General features: G+C 36.6%; 1 protein-coding gene across 1 annotated transcript in view; it reads left to right on the plus strand.

Moving 5' to 3' along the window:
• Positions 1 to 1,385: 1,385 nt before the first annotated feature.
• Positions 1,386 to 21,408, plus strand: part of cfap74 (cilia and flagella associated protein 74) — a 52,478-nt gene continuing 32,455 nt past the window's right edge. The window contains exons 1-13 of the mRNA XM_088937863.1: positions 1,386 to 1,491; positions 3,143 to 3,236; positions 3,963 to 4,112; positions 5,323 to 5,421; positions 6,224 to 6,328; positions 7,752 to 7,925; positions 8,999 to 9,109; positions 10,744 to 10,846; positions 11,203 to 11,360; positions 11,875 to 12,094; positions 12,436 to 12,630; positions 16,168 to 16,341; positions 16,862 to 16,980. Coding sequence (XP_088793989.1) covers positions 1,386 to 1,491; positions 3,143 to 3,236; positions 3,963 to 4,112; positions 5,323 to 5,421; positions 6,224 to 6,328; positions 7,752 to 7,925; positions 8,999 to 9,109; positions 10,744 to 10,846; positions 11,203 to 11,360; positions 11,875 to 12,094; positions 12,436 to 12,630; positions 16,168 to 16,341; positions 16,862 to 16,980 — 1,808 coding nt within the window. The remainder of the gene's footprint in view (positions 1,492 to 3,142; positions 3,237 to 3,962; positions 4,113 to 5,322; positions 5,422 to 6,223; positions 6,329 to 7,751; positions 7,926 to 8,998; positions 9,110 to 10,743; positions 10,847 to 11,202; positions 11,361 to 11,874; positions 12,095 to 12,435; positions 12,631 to 16,167; positions 16,342 to 16,861; positions 16,981 to 21,408) is intronic.

The raw sequence follows: 21,408 nt of genomic DNA on the forward strand, positions 1-21,408 counted from the left end.
ACCTGTCCGCAGGGGGTCAGCATGGGCCTGTGCTGCATGACGGAGACGTTAGTAAAGATACTACCATCTATTCAGGCTTCAATTCCCAAATGCATAAATTATTTTTACAAAAAAAACTGTGGTGACGTACACAGTTTGTATGCGAATTCAGTCTTATCAAAATTCTTCTATGCAGTTTTCAGACTAACAAGACTAACTAATTAACATGAGGAGATATATATATATATTACAAAACATTTCTAAAGAAATATCAGCTCCTTCAGATTTATTGGTTAACATGCAAGATAGAAACACGGAAGAAAGACAGGTTTTACCATTCCATTTAATAGGGTCATAAAAAATCTGTTCGCTATTTCGGTGAACTTATGGTTCTTAGGAAAGCCCTTAGCTGTAATACATAAAATTAATTTAAATTTAGCGAATTTTTATATTGTATTGTTTCCTAAATAAAAGAATTGTTTCTTGCTTTAAGACTAATTTAATGGTTTATCCCCCTACAAACTAATGGTCCGGTCCTGTCGCCTTGGAGACGGGAATAAACAATTTGGACCTTGAGTTAATGCGGAGGTAAAGTTGGGAGGTTCTACAGTGTGTAAAGTATAATTATTTCAGTTTGTGTCTTAAGGTTTAATCAGATTAATAAAGAGAATATATGCTTGTTGTATAAGTAGTTGTGCTGAACTTTGCAGATGCCCCGAAGGCTAGTTCGTAATGTTCATTGGAACCAGAATTATTATTTTTTTGGTAGTGTTTTCAAAAAAGGTCGTGGCTTCATTATGACAGTCGTACCGCAGCATTTATTTATAGCTGTTTTAGTGCTTCTGGCCTTTTCTATTAAGTGTACCGTGACAGATTAGTGCGTGTTTGGTATGCATTAAATGCAAACTAAAGGTTTAAACCCCTTTAAACTAGTGCATGTCATTCATCGCGCAGTGAAACGACAACGCTTGTGATTTGTTGGAATGACGCAATGACATTTAAAAGCGTGTGCAAGGTGTAAATGAACAGGTAAAATCGGTGGTCGGTCAGGAACCATCAAATTAAAACCTAGGCTGAGGCCGCATTTTAAAAGTGCGATTCCGGGGGGGGGGGGAACTGCGTAGTGTGGTAAAGTAGAGTCAAAACATGGTAAAATCTTTGCAGAATGTTGTGGTTATATACAATTCTTAGTTTAGCTGTATAACACAGTATTATATAGAACCAGAGACAGATAAACGTATTATTATTGTATGAGCATGGTGAAAGTTTTGGAAAAGTTGGAAAGTACGTTATTGTATAGGCAGGGTGAATGTGGCTTTGGAAAATTTGAATTTGCCTCGGTGCAAATTTGTTTTTGTTGCTTTTGTTTTTCAGGTGCAGGATAGGCCGGGCTGTACTGGATCAGAATGGACGCGACTGAAACCCGCCCGTGTTCGGAAGGAGAGATGTCAGCGGTTTCTGACGGACACACGCCGCTAAAGAGCGTATGGACTGACGATGACCAATCTGCAGGTTAATCAGAGCTGTCGTGGCTGCTGTCTTCGTCTTCTGCTGCTCAGTGATCTGTGGGCACTAGTCTAGAAAGATAACTCTTCTTTTCCTTTACTACCCTTGCAACGTTTTATGAATAATATGGATAGTATATATCTGGGTGTGTGTAGGGAAAATTTGATCAGAAAATCATTTTCAAGATATAACTGTGAAACTGAAAAAATAAATTCAAGTTATTTTTTTGGGGGGGGTGGTACGTGTGGAGTTTAATTGTGCTTTCTAAAAAATGTAATCATTCTAGAACAGACACATTCATAATAGTTTTGGCTACAAAGTTTTTAAAATTTAAAATTAATATGTGGCATCGTTGTTTATCCTCTACAGTACTTACTAGAATCAATTATTTAGGTGGTAGGGCCTAAGATGAAAATAATTGGATGTAATTATATCAGTCATTACAAAAGGAAACAGATGAATGAGTGAAAAATACCATAATTTGGAAGGAAAATAGATTATTATTGTGTCATTTTTGGAAAATATAATACTACAACTTTTATCTTTCAAGGAATTTGAAACCTGCGTTTGAAAAGTCTATTAGAAATACTGTCATGCATGAAAGAGGCACAGAAAAAAAGCGAATTTTTTAATGCTGCAAGTTTTGGAGGATTATGAAAGTTTAAACCACTGAATTAATGGGGAATATGCTAATTATTCAAAGCTGCTTATAAGCCAATTAACTGCAGAATACTTTCTAACAATGTTCAAGATATCTTTATGCTCTTGCATCTACACAATGTCTCTGTTTTTTCTCATGTGTTTCATTGCTTCTTGAAACAAATGATAATTGTTTCCTTTGCAATCTGGCAGAGCCATTTCCAGAGTTCTCTTTCCTTCCTAAATTGTGTTTTAGCGCTTGAGCAGTCCGCAAGATGTTTTTTTTTTTACTATTAGATTGTGCTGTTGAGAGCAGTAACATTAATTTGGGCAATCACTGTGACGTCTGGGAGCTATGGCAAAAATACTTAGGCTGTGTGTAGCATGTTGAGGAAAAGGATGATGCAGTGAAGATAATAATTCAATAATACAATAAGAAGTTGAAATTGTCATGCTTATTAATAAAACTCAAACCCCAGCCAGGTGTCGGCTTTGTTTATAATGTAATACATTTGCCCGAGGTTAATCAGTAATGCAATCATAAATTGCAGAAAGACCTCATGAAATTTCCACAATTCAACAAATGATTTCAATGTAAAATAAAATAGCAGTGATGGAACCTATCATGGACTTTGCAGCTGCATTGTTCTGTTTATTCTTTTTAAGACTATTTTCCTTCAATTAGACATTCCTTGGAAATAGATACTGTACTGTAGCTACTATATATACTTGCTACAAAAATTCTGGTTGCCTGTTATAAAGTAGTACACATACAGTAAGCAACCTAATGACTTTTTGTGGACAAAATACTCTCTGATGTTTCATAAATCTTGTTGTTTATCTAGGTCTTTCTTTTAAAAAAAATAATACTTTAGCTTTTATAACTGGTTCTCTGACTGTGTCCTGATTTTTGTAGCAGTGTGTTTAAGTGCTTCAGGGAAAAACTGCAATTGCTGCATCTCAATAAAGGAGTTTTTTTTTTACATTGGCTAATTAAATGATTTTTTTTTGTTTCAAGATGAGGAGGCTGACAAGGAAGGGTTCCAAGATGAAGACACATTGTTTCCTACATCTGCAGATGAATTTGGAGGTTTCAGCTCCTCCTCTAGCTGGTTAGTGTGATGTGGATGCATGGGATTTTTGGAATGTCAGATTGGGATAAAGAATGTGCACAAAATCTGCCACACTTGTAAACCTGTTCAAATTCTATCTCGATATAAAATAAGTGGAGAAATACAGGTCTAGTTTATTTAACAAAGATAAAGAAAGTATAGTGTAATGCACTGTAACTTATTAAATTAATTAAGCAAGGCAGGAAGTTCAGGAGGTGATGGAAAACAGTAAGCATGCTTATATAATTAACTTTATTGTTGGTCTCTTGTAGTATTTGATGTATAAGTCCATAGATAAGCATCTATACTTAAAATGTCACATGTTTTAGTCTTATACTGTATATACTGTATAAATGTATATGGCTTAAAGTATTGATGAATGAAGCTGAGATGTAATCCAAACAATTTTTTGAGCAGTTACCTTTAAAAGTATTAATTTTTGAGTGTATAAGTTATGTCTTACACCATAACCTAATACTTTTAAATTTAAGTAAAAAGAGCAGTTTATGTATATATTTGGTAGTACACTTTTTTAACCATTGCCCAAAACATAAATATACAATTTAAAATAACATGTAACAGAAGCTAAACTGAACTAACTCTTTCCTTTTAATTAATTACAGAAACATTATTTGACCTTTGTGAACACCATATGCCACTTTAGTGTCTGTAAAAAATAATAAAGCTGTAGTAGTTACTGCTAATTCCGTGTCTTCTGTCTGAAAGGGAAGAGGAAGAGGCTTATCTGACTGAAGACCAGGACCGCAGTAAAAAGAAGAGCTATGCTGAGAGAGTGCGGATATTCAAGCTGCGAAGAAACCTGGACCAGCTGGACTCCTTCTACAAACAGAAGGAGCACGATGTCCTGAAAGCCAGGTTTGTTTCTATTAGAAATTAGACTTACATCAAGAACATAACCCTGGCAGCATCTACTCCCTTTCTGGACCAGCTCAGAACAGAAGGTTAATTTCCACATCAACTGGTTCATCTGTTAAAGCCCTTTTTACTTTACCAAAGAAATTATCATGCTATATTTCTACCTTTATTATCAGCCCAGATAGGACACACTTACAAAATAATACGCTTCCAAGTCTGTGGAGCTGTGTTTCGATGATCATGACTACGCTAGGTTTTCACTTTTGCGATGTAGTGTAATGCACTGTAGTTATTAACTAAATAAATTACGCACGGCAGAAATTTCCAGGGGTAATTGGAAACAGTCAGTGTGCCTGTCAAATTTAACTTCCTCGCTGGTCTCAGAGGTGGCAGGGAGATCATCATTTTTCTTTCCTTTATCGGTATTTTTTTTTCACCCCAGTGGCAGATTGCAGTGATGCAGCTCATTTGATGGCAAAGAGAATTCACATTGGGAGGCCTGGAGCTGATCTATAGCAGTGATTAGAAAAGCTGTGTGTAGAGAGCTGCTGCTCTCCCCATGCCAGTGCACCTTCGTCTGCTCCAACCCGGGGCTATGAAATGTTCTAGCAAGCGTGTCTCTCTTACTCCCATGCAGCAGCTGGAACGACAAGAAAATTTTAAAACTGGCATCTACAGTATAATGCATAGGAACTGTATGGTGACGACAGTAATGCATTCCCAGACAGAACTTATTCCCTGACCGCAGATTCAGCAGGATTCCCTTGACTGTACAATACGGGTAGCCCCCCTGTTTTTGAAATTAATGTTTCACTCTTGTGTTTGGGGGTTTTATCAGGTCAGTTTAACTGCTTACCCCTGCATGGAACGTCACAGTGGTAAAAAAATATAGAATTATAAAATTAAAAGTAATTATTTAATAATACCTAAGATGTAACTGCTTTTTTACTTTGTTTTTGTCTGTTTTTCTGCAAAATTGAGCTTATTCATATGTATTTAGACCTAATTTATGTAATTTGAAACGCACCATATTTTAGGACGAAAATAGCTTCTCGGTGTTGCTGTACCTCCAGAGCGAGATAATCCAAGACAGAACTGGACTCCATACAGGGTAAAAGACTGCTGTCTAAGCCAGCTCAGGGCATGCTGTCTTGTGTTCCTGCCTTGGCTCTGAGACCCACAGACCGACTGTGACTGTCTTTGTTGTAAGGGAGGAACTGAAGGCATGCCGGCTACGTATCGCAGAGCTGGGGAAGCAACGAGACGTGGTGGAAAGAGATATTGAGGAGCTGAAAGAGTCTGAGAACACGTAGGTAGACACCTGGAAATGCTCAACCACCAAACTTGTGTATTCCTAGGCTATACTTCTCACACATGGAGGAGCTGCTACTCTAGAACTGTTGTTATAAAACACTGTAGAAAATACATGGCTTTCAACAAGAGCTTCATACTTAATTAAGACCAGTCATTATACTTTCAAAAAGCTTTATATGATTAAATGGTGTGAAAAATGATCATGCTCAAGCTCATTCTTGAGGAAATGAGAACCTTCCAGGACGTTATTAGGCAATTAAGAATGAAATTAATTTATTGTGTTTAAGTAATGTCAGTAATGTTTATACAAGAATGCAAAAACTCTTTAATTCACTGTTTCTCTGCTGTGTATCTTCTGATAATGTGTTCTCTTCATGGGTTGCAAAGCTATGAAAGAGGTGTCCAATTGGCTACAAGACAGGTTAACTGGATTTTGTTATCCATTCACCCCTTTCATTGCCTTTTTTGCAGGCAGCTGCCGATAATGCACCTGCAAACCTTACTTCTAACCCACTTCCAAAGAGAGCTACTATGACATAGTTTCCTTGAAGAAGGTCTTTGTAGGAAGCATAGCAAGTGGCACTTTGAGAGCTTTCTTATACACTTAACAGGCTGTCAGCTCCCAATGGCAAGTGATATGTCATAAAGTGAAATTGAATTGCGCTTTGTACACAAGCTGAATGCAAAAGTGTTTTTTTCTGCCTCAAGGTATTCTAATTGTTCCCCATTTTACAGAGTTTAAATATTCATCTTTTTTTTTACTTTTATGCTGTTATTTTTGTCCTGTTTCTCAACAGTGCAGCGTTGTTCCGCCTGCGGGCCCTGCACAAACGACTTTGTTCAGAGCTCCAGGGGGAAGAGGACCTTGAGTCACAGATAGCAATGGCATTGACACAAAATGAGTAAGTCAAAGGGGGCGAGAATCTTGATTTCTCTCTTGGCTCCAACCAGGGGCTGGAAATTTGGCTTTGTGTTTCTGACCCTAAGTCTGAGAGAGTGAGTATTGCAATACCCATAACTAACAGCGCCACCACATCCATTTCTTGTATAATTCTAAGTCTGTTTTTGTTCTTTTTTCCACCCATTCTGCACAAATTCTGCAAGAAATCTCTTCTGTTTCTAAGGAATACATTTTGGATTTTGAGACCATCACTTTTATATTGTGCTTAACAGAGGAAGCTACTGTAGTGGGAAAATTTAAGATCGTGATATAAATTTTAATGATCATAAGAACAGATTTCACTAGGCAATCATCCCTCACAATCCAAATGTTTGTGCAGCTGCAACTGTATTATATTGCTCAGGACCAGCTACCTCAAGAAATTAACAAACTTGAAGTGAGTATTAAGTGTAAGGAGGAAGTTTCTCAGATGTTTTTTTATAGCCAAAATTAACTTATTTACATTTTATGTGTATTTTAATTAACTTACAGTACAATTGCTTATATATTTTGGAAAAAGAGAGCTTCTTGTATTCTAACATGCAGCTGTTTCTGTTCAATTACCCCAAAATTTTCTAACTGCTCATATTTGATGAGGTTTCAGACATCATTTCCAGCAAAGATTTCAAGCCCTATTGCTTTCATTGCATTTTTTCTAAATTCCTGGGAACTGTCTGTCAATCTGAGAGTCAGAGATACCATGCATGGGTGCTCATCATATTCCTAACTGCCTGCCTGTCTCCTTATCTGCCATCAAGACGTCTCAGCATAATTTTCTATGCAGTCTGCTGATTAACATGGAGCATATGCTGGAGTAGGGATTTAATTTGCAACTCTTCTACTTGAAAGACACACGGCATATAATAATTTAAATATAGAATTATTTGTTTTATTTTTAAATTGTGAGGCAAATATCAAAATGCAAAATACGTGATACTTTAAAGAAAGCCAGAATCAGTGGCAAATTAGGGAGCTTATCAGCTTTCAACATTAGAAACAGGCTTTGTTTTTCTTAGTTGATAGGTATTAATACAGCACCACCAGCTTTTTATAACTTCAGACTTTAAAGTTATGACAGTATTTTAAAACTTTATGTTTTAAAATGGTAGCATATCCTTGCATATCTTTAATTATAATTAAAATTTGAACAGCAACAATATTAAGATTAGACACCATTATTTTATGATTGTTATTGGTAGAAGTAGATACACGCTCCATTAATTTAGAAATAATAGTAGTAGAAGTAGACATAGCAGTATTCAAAGTCTGAATTTGTTGCTCAGCTCTGTACTGTGCTCTCTGTAGCTCAGTTCAGTAGAGCTGCTGGGGTCTCGGGGTGTTCTTGTCTGCAGCTGCTGAAGGAAATTGTTGTTGTGGTCCGACAGGCTGGAGCTGTGTCAGGTGGAAGTGGAGCTGGGGCGGTTCTCTCACCTGCGCCAGGAGGTTCAGAGGCAGGAGCAGGCCCTGGAGGCTCAGCAGGAGCAGCAAGCTGCCCGCAGGCTACGGCAGGAAGAGACAGCTGCCAGGGCAGTCGAGCTGAGGAACCGGCTTGAGAAAAAGTGATTTGAGTTTGTTGGGGAATCTGTGCAGTTACTTTTTGGTGATTGAACTTTAGGGGCTGTTAATCAAATATTTACTACACCCCAACACATCTGATGTGTTGTGATGTCTGACATCAACAATGATTGCTCATAGCAATGTTGAGACACTTTTCTTTCTATTCACACAGTGAAAATCTGATCCCTGTGTAATATTTTATTTGAGTTTTTTTCTCCATATGTAAATATGATTTCCTTTTTAATTATTGTGTTTGAAAACATATTTTTGAAATGCTAGAAAAATGTTTTCATAGCCTGACTACTTTTTTAGATGATGTGACTCATTGTTACAAGTTAGGCATCTTGCATCACTGGCAGTTTAACTGTTCAAGTTACGGCAAAATTTGCTTTGCATTCTTCAACTCACTACTGCTAATTTGTCACTTTTCAGTATCGGAAAATGGGAAGCAATTAAAAACTTCTGCAGAATTGCCTGGTAAATGTAATGAAAAACATGCCATAATACCTAAAAAATTAAATCCTGGATGAGATTGGTTAACAGATCGGTATGGGGCATGCTGCACAATATGGATAAATGTATTGCATGCTGGAGTGAAATCACTTAACAGCAGAAGCCTTTCTTGTAATAATCTTTTTATGGGACTACATGTAGAGAATAAAAACAAATCGGTTAACTGAGCTCTTTTAATTTGTTTACCATACATTCCTGTGTAGTACTTATTTCTTTTCCTGCAGCAGAGCATAGGTTTTGATAATTACTATGCTTTTCTATCCAGTCCTGTTTGCATTTCAATTAGGTGTGACCATTTGGATGCTCTGAATTGTCCCTTTTATATGGGCCTTGTCAAGGGCGTTTCAATACCAGTCTATGACGAAACAGAATCAATGCAGCATGATGGACCTAATGGCCTCTTCTTATTTGTGGTCTTTCTTTTCATTACTTTCTTAAATAAAGTCCTAGATTAAGAATAAAAAAGTACATATTTTAATTGAAAATTTATTCAAAGTTTATTCCCTAATATAAGCTCTCAGCATCTTAAGATCATTTTAACTCTTCCTTTGTTTTTTACTAGAAGACAGATGAATTCCCTGAAGGAACGAGAGGCTCAACATCGCAAGGCAGTGGTAGAAGCACAGCAGAACCACAAGAAAGCTGTTGTGTATCTGAAGGAGACGATGAACAGGTAATGACTTCATTTATCACCCAGCAACGAGAGCTTAACACCTGGTAAAAGTAAGATGATTTATATAGCTTTCTAATACCAAAAAAAGAAGTTTGATGGTACAGAATAAATAAAGGTGCTACTTCTGCATAGTCTACTAAGATCTGTGAGTAAAATATATTATAATTTATGGCATTTCATACTCATTCAGTATCCTCCAATATCTTATTTTTAATTTAATTTTGATATTTGATTTTAGATGGCATTAGTAAATCACCTTTTCCAAGATGTTTTTATTGAATAACTATCAGTTCAGAGAACCATAATAGGATTATCTGTGTTAGAAAACATATAATCCAGTTCATATTTAAAAAAGGAATCTAATAATTTGTGAAATCTGAGAGAGAAATATTTTTTAATTTTTTTCATCTTTATTGAAAACTGAAGAAAAACACAACATGATTGATTTAGCAGTCAGTGCAGCAAAGCAATGCTAAAGAAATTAAAATATGCATTCACTTCAGGGCATTAACTCAGCTGTCAATATGAAAGATAGGAAAAAAGTCTTGCTTGCAAATTTGAGCTGTTTACTTTCTAAAGCTGCAAACAACACTGGAAATTATGTCAAACAATGAATTTTACATTAAAAGTTTTTTTTATTCAATAATGCATGGCACTATAGTTTTCAAATTCACCTCATAGTATAGCATTGCCAAATATTTGAGTCGGAACACTAGTCTTCTGTCAAGTCTACTGGTTTCACATACCAGTTCTATATCCTCTTGGGACATTTGGGAAAAATTGTTTGATCTCTTGGTTACCTTAGAACTGGGGTATCAAGCTCTAGACTGAAGAACTACTGTGTCTTGGGGGACTTTCACCTGGAAAGCTGATAGAAGTTGATAAAGTGGACTAATAAGCTAAATTAAGAGGTCAGAAAGTGAGCTGTATTGGTTTTCCTTATGCAGAAACTTGGAGAGGAAACCACCAATGATGTTGGTGTGGAGAAAGATTGGTGTGATGTTGTACTCCTCTGTTATTGTTTAGTTGTGTTTTGAAGAATTTACAAGAAAATTAGTTGGATTAGTGAGTTTTAACAGCTACAAAAATATCACAGTGAGGGGATTAAACTGCTTTTGCCACTGATTCTACCTGTTTTTAATGGGATTGAGATCTGGGGCTTGTTCTGTGGAAGGTATTGGATGTCTGTTTCTTTTCCCTCAAGCCAGCCAGGCATTGTCTCGTGAAAAAACAAATTTTGTTCATTAGGTTAAGGGTAATGTAGTAGAATCTCTTTAGGAAAATGTTGTTTAATTTTAATTTGTAATCGTATGTAATAAAAAAATAAACATTCTATATTTGTCTTGAAATATTGTTTGTCTTGACCTCGTTGTTGGTGGTGGTTGTTATGCTGTATTTTTGTGTTGGACTCTGCCATAAAACCTTCCCTTAGTGGATAACAATAAAGTTTTAATTTTGGAAATTCCTGTTAAGGATTCATGTTTTTTAGAATTCTAAAAGTGGGATGATTGAATTATTGTACAAGCTTTTGATTTTGTAAAGCTTGTATTCCTTTGCATTCTGAGCTGTGTCCTGGTATGAAATTAATCAATAACTTGTCCCTTTGATGCGGTGCTCTGTTAAAACTCTTCTAGAATTCGTCAGAAAGAAGCTGAAGAAGAGATGCAGAGTCGAGAGCAACTGGAGAGACGAGTACAGGCAGTGCTGTCACTGAAGACAAATATTGCAGCCACCAGGGTGAGATGGCTTGAAACCCATTGCAGGAGTAATAACTTCCCTTTCAAATAAAATAAATCTTGGCCTCTGTATTGTAGAAAAGTTCTATTCACAAGAAAGTGTTTTCGTTTGAAAGGTAGTGAGCCATTTTGGGGGGGACCATAGGCATTTCGTTTTTTATCCAAAGCATTGCTGTTATTAATCCTAGAGTTTAGTGATTAGCAAATCCTTGCTGTTCCACATTGCTGTACGTGCATAAACATCAGCAAAATGTAAATTCTGCTCCTGTGTGGTGGATGTCATTTTAAAGCAGAGGCGTTGTTGAAGAACTCGTGTCTGACTTTGTTCAATCATATCGGGGTGTGCTTGGGCTTCAGGAAAACCTCCGCGCTCTGCAGGCGCGTGATAAGGCCAGGATTGCAAGGCAAAAGGAAAAGGAGAGACTGGTGAGGGAGTCGGTGAGGGCCGAAGGAGGAGACGTCACTAAGTACATGTACCAGCAGAAACAACTGCGGGAATTTGAGAGGAAAAAACGGTAGGCTTTCTGAGCTCGGAGCCATGCCACCCAGATAACATTCTTTGAGGTTGTTTTTCATTGTCTAGCTTTTATCTTTTGTTTGGATGTGTAAAGACAAATCTAATCATTGTCAGTTTTGAAGACGAATCGCGTCCATAGGTGTTTCTTTCATGTGCCTGTCTGTGAGGAAACTGGTTGAAAGATCAATGGCCTCTGAAGTCATCAATGAAAAAAAATAACTTCCTGGACCTGTTTGAATAGCACGTCACCCCTCACCCCATTCACACAGAAGTTTTATAATGGTACCGTTTGTAATTAAAACTTAAACAAGCTAAGTGTTCATACTAACAACTGGAAGATTTGCACCAGAAGCCTTGATAAGGTACATTTTATGCTGTGTAAATGGAAATGAATGGGAGCCCTCTGAGGCATTTCAATATCTGTATAATCTATGTCTTTGGGGTAAAACCCTTTCCTTATTAAACCACGTTCCTTTCTTACTGTACTCCTATCTTAATATATTCTCTTTAAGAGCATTTGAGGAGCAACAAAAATCCAGGAAAATCCAAATAATCTCTAAGATCCTACAAGAAGAAGCCTTACTGGAAAAACGCAAGAAATACCAAGCTCAACATTTTCCCACATATCGGAAGAGCCTGGATAAGGCTACCTATTCCACGAAGACTCGTGAGAAACTATTGGAGTACTTAGATTTAACTTATGGGGAAGCAGATGAAGAAAGCTATTCTCCAGTAAGTAGGAAAACCTACTTGAAGAAATGTAATGTAATTGATTTCATGTAAGAAAATGCTGTCTTGAAAGCATTTTTCCTAATATATCTGCATTTCAGAAACATATTTGGTAAATAACTGTCCCATCAGTGACATTCCACCAAACATTTCTGAGGTTTTGTGTATAACTGATGAACAAGATGTTAGCCATTCAAAGACCAACTTGTTCAGGAAATGATCTGTAATTTGAGGTGGGTTATATGTAATTAGGTTTGATCTAATTCTGGGCCCCATTTATTTGGTCGTTTTAGAATAACCATAACCTCGATATATGTTTTTCCCCTTTTCTGTTCTGTTCCCAGGAGTGGCGCATTCCTTCCCCATTGTCAGAGGATGAGAATCCAGTTGCTGAAGATGGAGCCGTGCTCCCCGAAACACAGCCTGACTCTCAGGGTTCCCCTGAAAGGGATGACAGTGAGGAGGAGAGGACAACAGAAGAAAGTCTTGCTGTACCTGAATTTACAGGCCTATGGGATCAGAAGCATAAAGAATACAAGGTACAGGCTGCATGTATATTTCAGTCTCTGTGGCTAGATCATGCTAGAAACATGACCTTTTTTCTAGAATTATTTGTGAAGGTACAGGAGCACACAGGCTCAGGGTATTAGACCAAAGAATCAAGGCATCCATTCAAAGTTAATTCAAATAGATGCTCTACAACATTCCTGATATCAGTGTAGTTTTATGTATGTATATTTGTGTCATTGCCCCAACATTCTGTTTCCTATCCTGTTTCATTTCTGTTTGTTTGCTCTAAGAAAATCCTTGTGCTGAGAAACTTCTATGAGTTTATAGTGGGAACGTTCTGATAATTTGTTGAAACATTATTGATTGAAAGGGGAGCACCAGAATTCTGGCCAACATCCATGCTTATAAACAGAGATGCAGCGGGCACATCATCTGTCTTCAGAACAGTAATTGAAATACTAAGTGAGAGAGACACGGAGTTATAACAGTGCTTATGAGGAGTTTATTGAAAACAGTGCATTGGTTCTCTGAGCTCAATCATTTTAAGGCACCTATGTAGCTGAATCGCCCCTGCTCCAAAATTTGTGATGACAGGCATCACTTCATATTTGCTTGTACTTCTGACGTTCTCAACAGAACATGACATTCAGCCCTGCTAGTTCTGTGAGTGAGGAAGCCAAGTGGAAAATATAGTTTTAACATTTGGTTCAGAAAATCATGTCATAATAGCCCATTATGGTAGCTCATCTTGTGTTAACAGGGGATTAAGCTGAATCATGTAAAAAGCTGGGAAACTTCTTGGGTTCCTTACTTATTAATGTATTACTTTTTAAATTAATTTTTTGCTTTTGAAAACTGAATGGAATTACTTACTTAATCAAATAGTAGATGAAGATGATCATGAGGATGATTTTAAAAATGACTAGACCTATATTGTATGTCACACGAAAAACATTCTTTCTAATATAATAATTCTGACTCCTCATTGTAATGTAGCCTCCAAGAAAGACAAAATTTAGTTAATGACTTTATTCATTGTTGGGGGTGTTAATACTTGTGACATTTATAGCCTTTTAAATAACTGGATACATTGTGTGTATAATTTGTTTCAGGACTGCTGGAGGCAGCAGAATGGAGCTTCACTGATGTTATAATAGATTATACTTTTAATAGCTGTTTATCAGCCCTCATTTATTTCTTGTAAAAAGTACCGTTATAATATCATCTTCTGTTTGATTAACAAGTTGCAAATTCCATAGCTCATACTTCGACCTAATTGGCTTTGAAATTAAATTAGTTGTTTTTTAACACCATTAGATATAAGGCTTTCTTTAACAGAAAAAAGCTCATTAACCCCCTGGTAGCTACCGCATTGTGTGCCATGTTGTGATGTTCTGAGAAAACGTAAGGTTCTTTGTTTAATATTTTATAGAACACTCTAAATAATAAATTGCCATCCATACTATCAATATTAAGATCACAGCTTTAAAGTATTTGTTTGTGTTCTGCTAAATTATTTTTTAGATTTGGTTATGATGTCATTCTTTTTGTATGACGTATCCAAACTTTCAATTTTCAAGGCTATTTTATAATTGTTGTCTCCTTCACAAAACAGAGGGTGTTTTGAGAGATGTTTCAAAATGGTTCAAATTTATTCAGTGTTTGCCATATTAACATAACATACTAAAATGCTAACAGCCAGATTAAGAAGTAATATTCTCTCTATCTAGCTTGACATATTAATGGAACTTCCTGTGCTTTTTTTTACATCTGCTATTATTTTCTCTGGATAGAAATAGTATTCCTTTAGAATTCAGAACAAAAAAAATGCATTTCTCTTGGAGATATCAGCTTCAAATGGAATCAAGCATGTAAAGACACATTGGGAAATTATACATTTCAGTTTATAGTGTTATGAATAGCACTAGGTGGGCCTCCTATATATAAATATAATTCAATTTGACATTCACATTTTTAAACTTTATGAAATTCTGATTGTCTTTTTAAACTGAATGTGTTTCACTTGAGTATTTCATGATTTTAGCCTTAAAGTTTGGATTAAATCATAACATAGAGACACTAAGCAAATTACAGAACAAAGACATGGATGTATGGGATTTATTTAGTCATGGTTTCTTGGTTCTACCCAGTAGGGAGCAGACATCAGTCACTGGGCTTTTGGATTAGCTGATGCTGATTCAAAACATGAATAAGGCACATGTTAAATCAAAGCACAATGCGTCATAGTTTCAATAAAATACGTTTTTATGTTTGGGGGATCTATGTAAGTGTCAAAAACCTGTTCATATAATGCAAGTTATTAAACCTGTCAAGAAATCTTGACTGTGTGCTGATGTTTTAAAGTTGGATTTATTTTCTATGAGCAGTTATTCAGTACTTTCCTCTGGTCAGCCCCCAAAGAATCCATTTGCAGTGGACTACAGGGCCTGTTCATTCTGTTGAAAGTATTTTAAATTATTCCTGAAGGTTAAGAACTGCTGCCTGCCATTATTCATTTTCCACAGTGAATGTAAAAATGCAGTAATATGCTTTTCTGAAGCAATGGTCCTGACAGCATATTCACAACAGATTTCATAGACAAACATCTGGTGAAACAGCCTTGGATAGAATTTGGTGTCTTTACCCATCCAGGATTAAAAAGTGAAATTAGCTTTATAGAAAATAAATTTCTCATGGGATATCATACCTCTTTCTAAATTTGAATGTGATTAACTCAATCACAAAAAAAGACACAAAACTCCATCAAAAAGTGTAGTTTAAATGAGTTGAACTTACTTTAAATTGTGAAAACTCAACACAAGGCTGTTTGCTTTGTCAAACCTAGATTTAAGTAAACAGTTTCAATATGATACTAGAATTGCATCTCTGTGTAAACGTTTGATATATAGATTAATAATCCTTCTCAGGACCTAAAACACCTGAAAGACCTGAAAAACTCCAAAATGCAAAGACTGCATTCACACAATCCCCAACGGCCTTAGCTCCTGCATGCTGTGACATTGCAGTGAATATTTCTTCATTATGAAAAATGGGTTTGTTAAACTAGATTTCTAATTTGCACCATTTACTGACAAGGCACATTGATATGAGTCCGTTCATGTTATCAAACTCACTAATGTGGAAAATCTCAGGATTTGGTTTGCTTAAATCTTTATAGGAACTAACATCATCACGTGTCCTGAATTTGACCAAGACTCATTTGTGCTCTCCTAGCTCAAGCAGTGATCCCCAGTGGTCAGTTATGTAATCCATGATGTGCACACTCACAAATAACCAGGTCATTGTTTGACTTACTTTTGTAGATATTTTACAACATTCCCAACAGAATCCAGGTGCCAAGTACAATGTACTTCATTTTCCTGGTTGCTTTTTTTCCTTTCTCCAGTGTAGTTTGACATCTTGACTGATCAAACCTTCTAGATACTTGCTAAATAACATTCTCTCTTACTGAGAATAAAACAAAAACAAGAACTTCTGAACTATGAAAACTTCTCAAGATTAAATGTTTGCAATGTGTGTTGCCAAATTTCTGTCTGTTTTACTAGATACCTAAGGATGATGCAAAATCCAAACCTGTCAATTTAAGCAAAATGGACCAAGAGATTTTAGCTCGGACTCTGGAGAAGCAGAGGAGTGGAATAGTGCGAAAGCAAGTTGTGGTTGGTAGGGAATTTAAAGGATGCCCTTTCTGCAGCAAACCAGAAGTCATTCACTTCAAGGTACCATTGGGTCCAATCTCGTGTGCACTCCATCTCCCTTCTAAAGACTGCAGAAATACAATTATCTGTTTGTGTCTGTGATATGTAATGGAAAGGAAAATAGTACTGAAACCATGCTGATTTCTAGAAAAAAAGCTTTTCACTCATATAGATCTATCATGTTGAAGATGATATGCTTTTAGACCAAATTAATTGTCATTTCAAAGGTTTTACAGTATATAGCTTTCGACTACATACAGTACGTGTATTCCACTTCACCTACTTGAAGGCCATCTCTTGCAATTGTAATCTTTAAGTTGTCGAATGCAACTGAAACAAGGGGTTAAATCCATACAGTACACAACAAAAATGCCACGTTTTTGTGTTATATGAATATGAATGTTACATTAATTGAACAATTGGACATCCTGTTGAGACTGTCCTTTAAACTCAGTATCGATCATTAAAGTCATTCAAGTATAAAAGTATTTAATTTTGTTTAAGAAAGGACTTCACTCTGTGCCTTTTACACCTGCTTTAGGATTTTGATGTCGGAAAGACATATAAGAAGAGGGTAACTCTGACTAATGTCTCCTACTCAATCAATTTCTGCAAGCTATTGGGAGTTAGTGAGCACCTGAAAGATTTCATCTCTGTGCAGTGAGTATTGGTGCTTTATTTGGAAATTTTTTCGTGTTGAAATTCTACCCTGAGAAAAATCAGGATATCCTGTCTTAATTGGACTTTCTCTGTGTCTTCTGTCTTCACCCATTTTGTTTCTGAAATTTTTCCATCTTCAATATTTGGTTCTCCATTCTCTTTGAGTTATCTTGGGGGTTTCAGTTTCAGATAAATTAAATTGTCATCGGCTGTGATGTTCTCTTCCAAAACGTATCCTTCATCTTTCATAACCTTGACATTTGCGAAAATAATTTAAAAAAAAAATCTATGTAAAGATGGGAAAAACTCTTAAATGAAAAGAATAAGTCTAGGACTCCTGCACAGCAGTGTATAGCTTCATGAAGCGAGAATGAACATTTTTATGTAATGAATATTCCCTCATTACAAGACAAGACATTCAAAGCCACAAAAACCCCAAGAAAGGTAAGGAGCGATTATCCTCCATATGGTCAGTATTATCAAACATGTTTATTTCTTAAAAGCTTTTTCTAGATTAACCATTGATTTAATTAAACCCTGGATCTACTGATTGCATAAATGTTCCGTTTCCAACCAGGAACAGTGCAGTGCTTAATGAAGGATAAAAACAGCACAAGGCAGAACTCTTTCAGTATATAGCACTTTCAAGTCGTTGTGTTTTGTTTTATATATAAGGTATTTAGAAATGGATTTTCATACTGCATGCAATGTTTTTTTTAGATGCTCACTTTATTTAGAAATGTGTATATATGTACAGACAGTAAAAGGTGTAACAGACATTTTGTTTGTTGTGAAATTGGGGTAAATTTCTCCCCCATGGTCTTTAAATATCACAACAATATGAGCAATCCCCTTGTAACAACACGGGAGTGGGCGGAGCCGCGGTGAGCACCGGTAAAAGTTGACGCCCCACCCGAGGGGGCGGAGGCACCGGCATGAGGTTAGCAAAAACCGATAATAACACAAAAGGGGAAAAACGATACAAAAAGCAAAAATAGAAAAATGCTCCCCTGTGCACTTCGGCATCCAGCCTGCAAATACCCTGTCTAACGGCCCAGCCTGGGACAAAGAACCCGCTTAGCACATCGGTAACTGGACTGGACTGACCTTATTTAACGGGGTCCAGTCTAGAGCAGGGGGCGCAAGGCCAAAACTCAAAAATAAAAACTCAACTCGTGCAAAAAGGGTCAGCCTGCCCTGGTGGAGATGCACGGCGGGACAGAAAAAGAAAAGAAAATGAAAGAAAAACAACGGCCCTACGCTCGGTCACAATCCCCCTCCAGGACTGCCGCTGGAATGACCCTCCCCTTGCGGGGGTCCGCTCGTCCCTCCAGGAGGTGCTCGGTGTGTTTTAAAGGGCCCCACATCTGCGGCTCGTCATTAATTAGCCAGAACAGCTGTGGTTACAACGGCAACGCGTCGCCCTTAATCAGGGCTCCGCCTCCACACTGAACACGCCCCTGTGTAATGCCACACCCCATAAAGATGAATCCACCATTTTTGGACTGGTTCTTTCTCTCCAAGGAGCTTGTACTGATAGGATTTTATTTCTTCCAGGAAGAAAATAAAGGAGAATTTCCATGAAAACAAAGTTAATGGCTTTTTCAATTAACCACAATTAAATGCACTGGTGAAATGATGCAGTTGGCAAAATGGAGAACTGTTAGCTGAATACTATTAATAATGATTTTCTAAATTTGACAATATAATTCGATAGAAGATCATTAATAAATGGTCTACACTAACCTTGTTATTCAGATGTGCAGAAGGGGAAATACACAACTTCTGTTTTGGAAAAGATTTATTGCAAGCACAGAAAAAAATATTTTCACTTGGTACCGATTTATTATCTCCTCTCATTAAAGGTTTTGCTGAGTTGCATTGAATTATCATTTTAGCAAAAGGTAAACATAACTTGATAAAGTCATGCTGAACTGTTTTGTATTATGCTTAGCATTCTGAAAAAAACTCTTCATAGAATTGCCTGGATTTTCAAATATAATTCATTTAAAGTACGAAAACCTCATTTATTTTGACAGTTAGGATATGACAAGGATTGTGAAAGTAGATTAAACATAACCATTTTGTTCTGGTCATTTAACAGTTTTCTATATAGTGTGAAAATGTATCTTGTAAATATAATTTAGAAAAATTTAAAGAAAAGCATTTTTTTAAATCTTTCATTATTTTTGGATTTAAGGAATATGAGTTCTTCTATTGAAAGCAGAATTTGCCAGGAAAATCCACTTACCGAAAAATACAAATAAGCTATTCAGCAACTTATGTAAACACTGTACTCAGAAAATAAAACTTGTTCCCTGTTTGGCTTTCATAAAGCTGCTCTTTCTGGTAGAGAGTATTTAATGCAATCGGTAAAATAAAAAAACAGCTTTGTGAATATTAGGAAAGAGGATAAGTATAGCTTTTTAGAGGGCCACTCAATAAACCCAGCCCTTACAGTGAAGGTCTGCAAAAATAAGCAATAGACTATAAAGCAATTTCCACAACAGCAAGCCCATTTAGACTACACGGAATGTAAAACCCTTATCTAGCATAGTGTCTGCAGTCAGTGTTGTAAAGACAATTTTTTTTTTGATAAATGACTTTGGAGTTAAGCTTAATTGGACAGTGCTTTGGTGATGGAAGCTTAAGTCTTTTTTTGGGATTGAAGCCAAATTTGAAACTGGACATTTAAAGGCGAAAACAGTTTCTGGAACTCAGTGTTTTCTTTATTTACATGTAGGCGGGATATGTCAACAGTACGGGCGCCCTCTCTCTTTTTCAATCTTAGAACAGTTATTTTCGAAAAGGAGTAGCAGTTTCTGCACTTTGACTTGAGATGCAGGGAAGCTGGAGGCTGGCACCTCTTTATCTCAGTGCTGTTTTCCGTGCCAGGCCTGTGACTCCTGTGTTACTGGCACGCTCCAGTGAAGTGACATAATGCATTTCCTGCTGATATGGGCCAATACGAGTACAAAAACTGATTTTATGCATGGCTGTTATGTGTTTTTACCACACTGCTGCCTTGGCACAGCACCTATGGAGGCTCTTCTAAACTTTTGCCATTTTTTACACAGATGAAAAGTGTGCCGTTCTGAATAGAGTGATTTTTTTTCCCAGAACTTGAAAAAGTCACCTTAAAAATTGCAGGGCTGAAGATCTTTTAAATGTTCGAGTGGGGAGCTGTGTCAGTGTGTATTGGCTTCAATGGAACAAGTAAAGCTTAATTCATGATGAAAAATACAAGATAGAAATATAAAATTTTTGGCTGTGGTGCTTTCTTCAGGTGTAACACACCGAGTTTGTCCTTTCTATTATTTCTAGATCTTTTAAAAACAGGGTCTTGTAGCTACTACGTTTCACGTTCAGAATGGATCTCTTTGGGGTTAAAAAAAAGTCACAGAATAATGTTGGGGGGGAAAAACAGTGAAAGTCTGTGAACACACATTTCCAATATAAAAAAAAGACCTGATGTAAAGGTATACTTGATGTATTGATAATTATTTTACTTCCAGCCAATGCATAACTTTAATATTAAGATTCAGTTGCGAAAAAAAAGCTTTCAAATCATTACCACTTGAGAGTGTTGTCAGCTTGAGCAATCAGACAGAAAATTACAAAGGCGTACATCTGTGGAGGTAATCTAAATTGTAGTGCTTTACTACTGATTGATATTAATTTTTCTTAGTGACAAAATTAAGAAGTTCTCATCACTTTAATGACAAGGGGATTTGTTTTGTCTTACTTTTGCAAGCTTTTTTATTTTATGAGGGATAAAACAAAAAAAATTACATTCACAGAAGTAGGTCAAAAGATACTGGAGGGATTATAAAACATATTCCCACCAATGTCCTTGAAAGCAAATAATGCATTTTGGGGTGTGTTGACAATGCACATTCTTCAGAGTTTGAACCCACTTTCCTTTTTTTAGTATTTAGTTTAGATTTTGATCTGTACTTTGCTTTTTCTTTTATATACAAAGTGTTTGTGTATTATTAGAAAAAAGGCTATTGCAGGTAAGCATTGATGGGTTGCTATGCCTTTGATGTGTATGTGCATCCGTCCCAGGGCACACATACAATTCAGACCAAGGGAGACCAGGGCACTCATACTGCCATGCAGGTATACAGAGGCTATGCAAACTCAAAGCAGAAGGCATTCAAGTCTGTGATTCAACCCAGGTCCGAAGAAGTCTGAGCCAGTAGTACCAAACACCCCATCACTGTGACACCCTGTAGAGAAAACAAAAATGTCTTGTGTCCTTTACATACAGTACATCCAGTGCATCAGGTGAGAGCCGTGTGTGTTTGCGTGTATTTCTCATGTCCTGTCCATATGCTAAAGACCAGGTTGAATATAATATTGAATTGAATAGGGATAATGTGAAAGTATGTCATTTATGAAAAGCAGCTAATTTAAGTGCTAATA

The sequence above is a fragment of the Atractosteus spatula genome, chromosome 20 (genome assembly GCF_055471065.1).
Source record: "Atractosteus spatula isolate fAtrSpa1 chromosome 20, fAtrSpa1.hap1, whole genome shotgun sequence".
NCBI lineage: Eukaryota > Metazoa > Chordata > Actinopteri > Semionotiformes > Lepisosteidae > Atractosteus > Atractosteus spatula.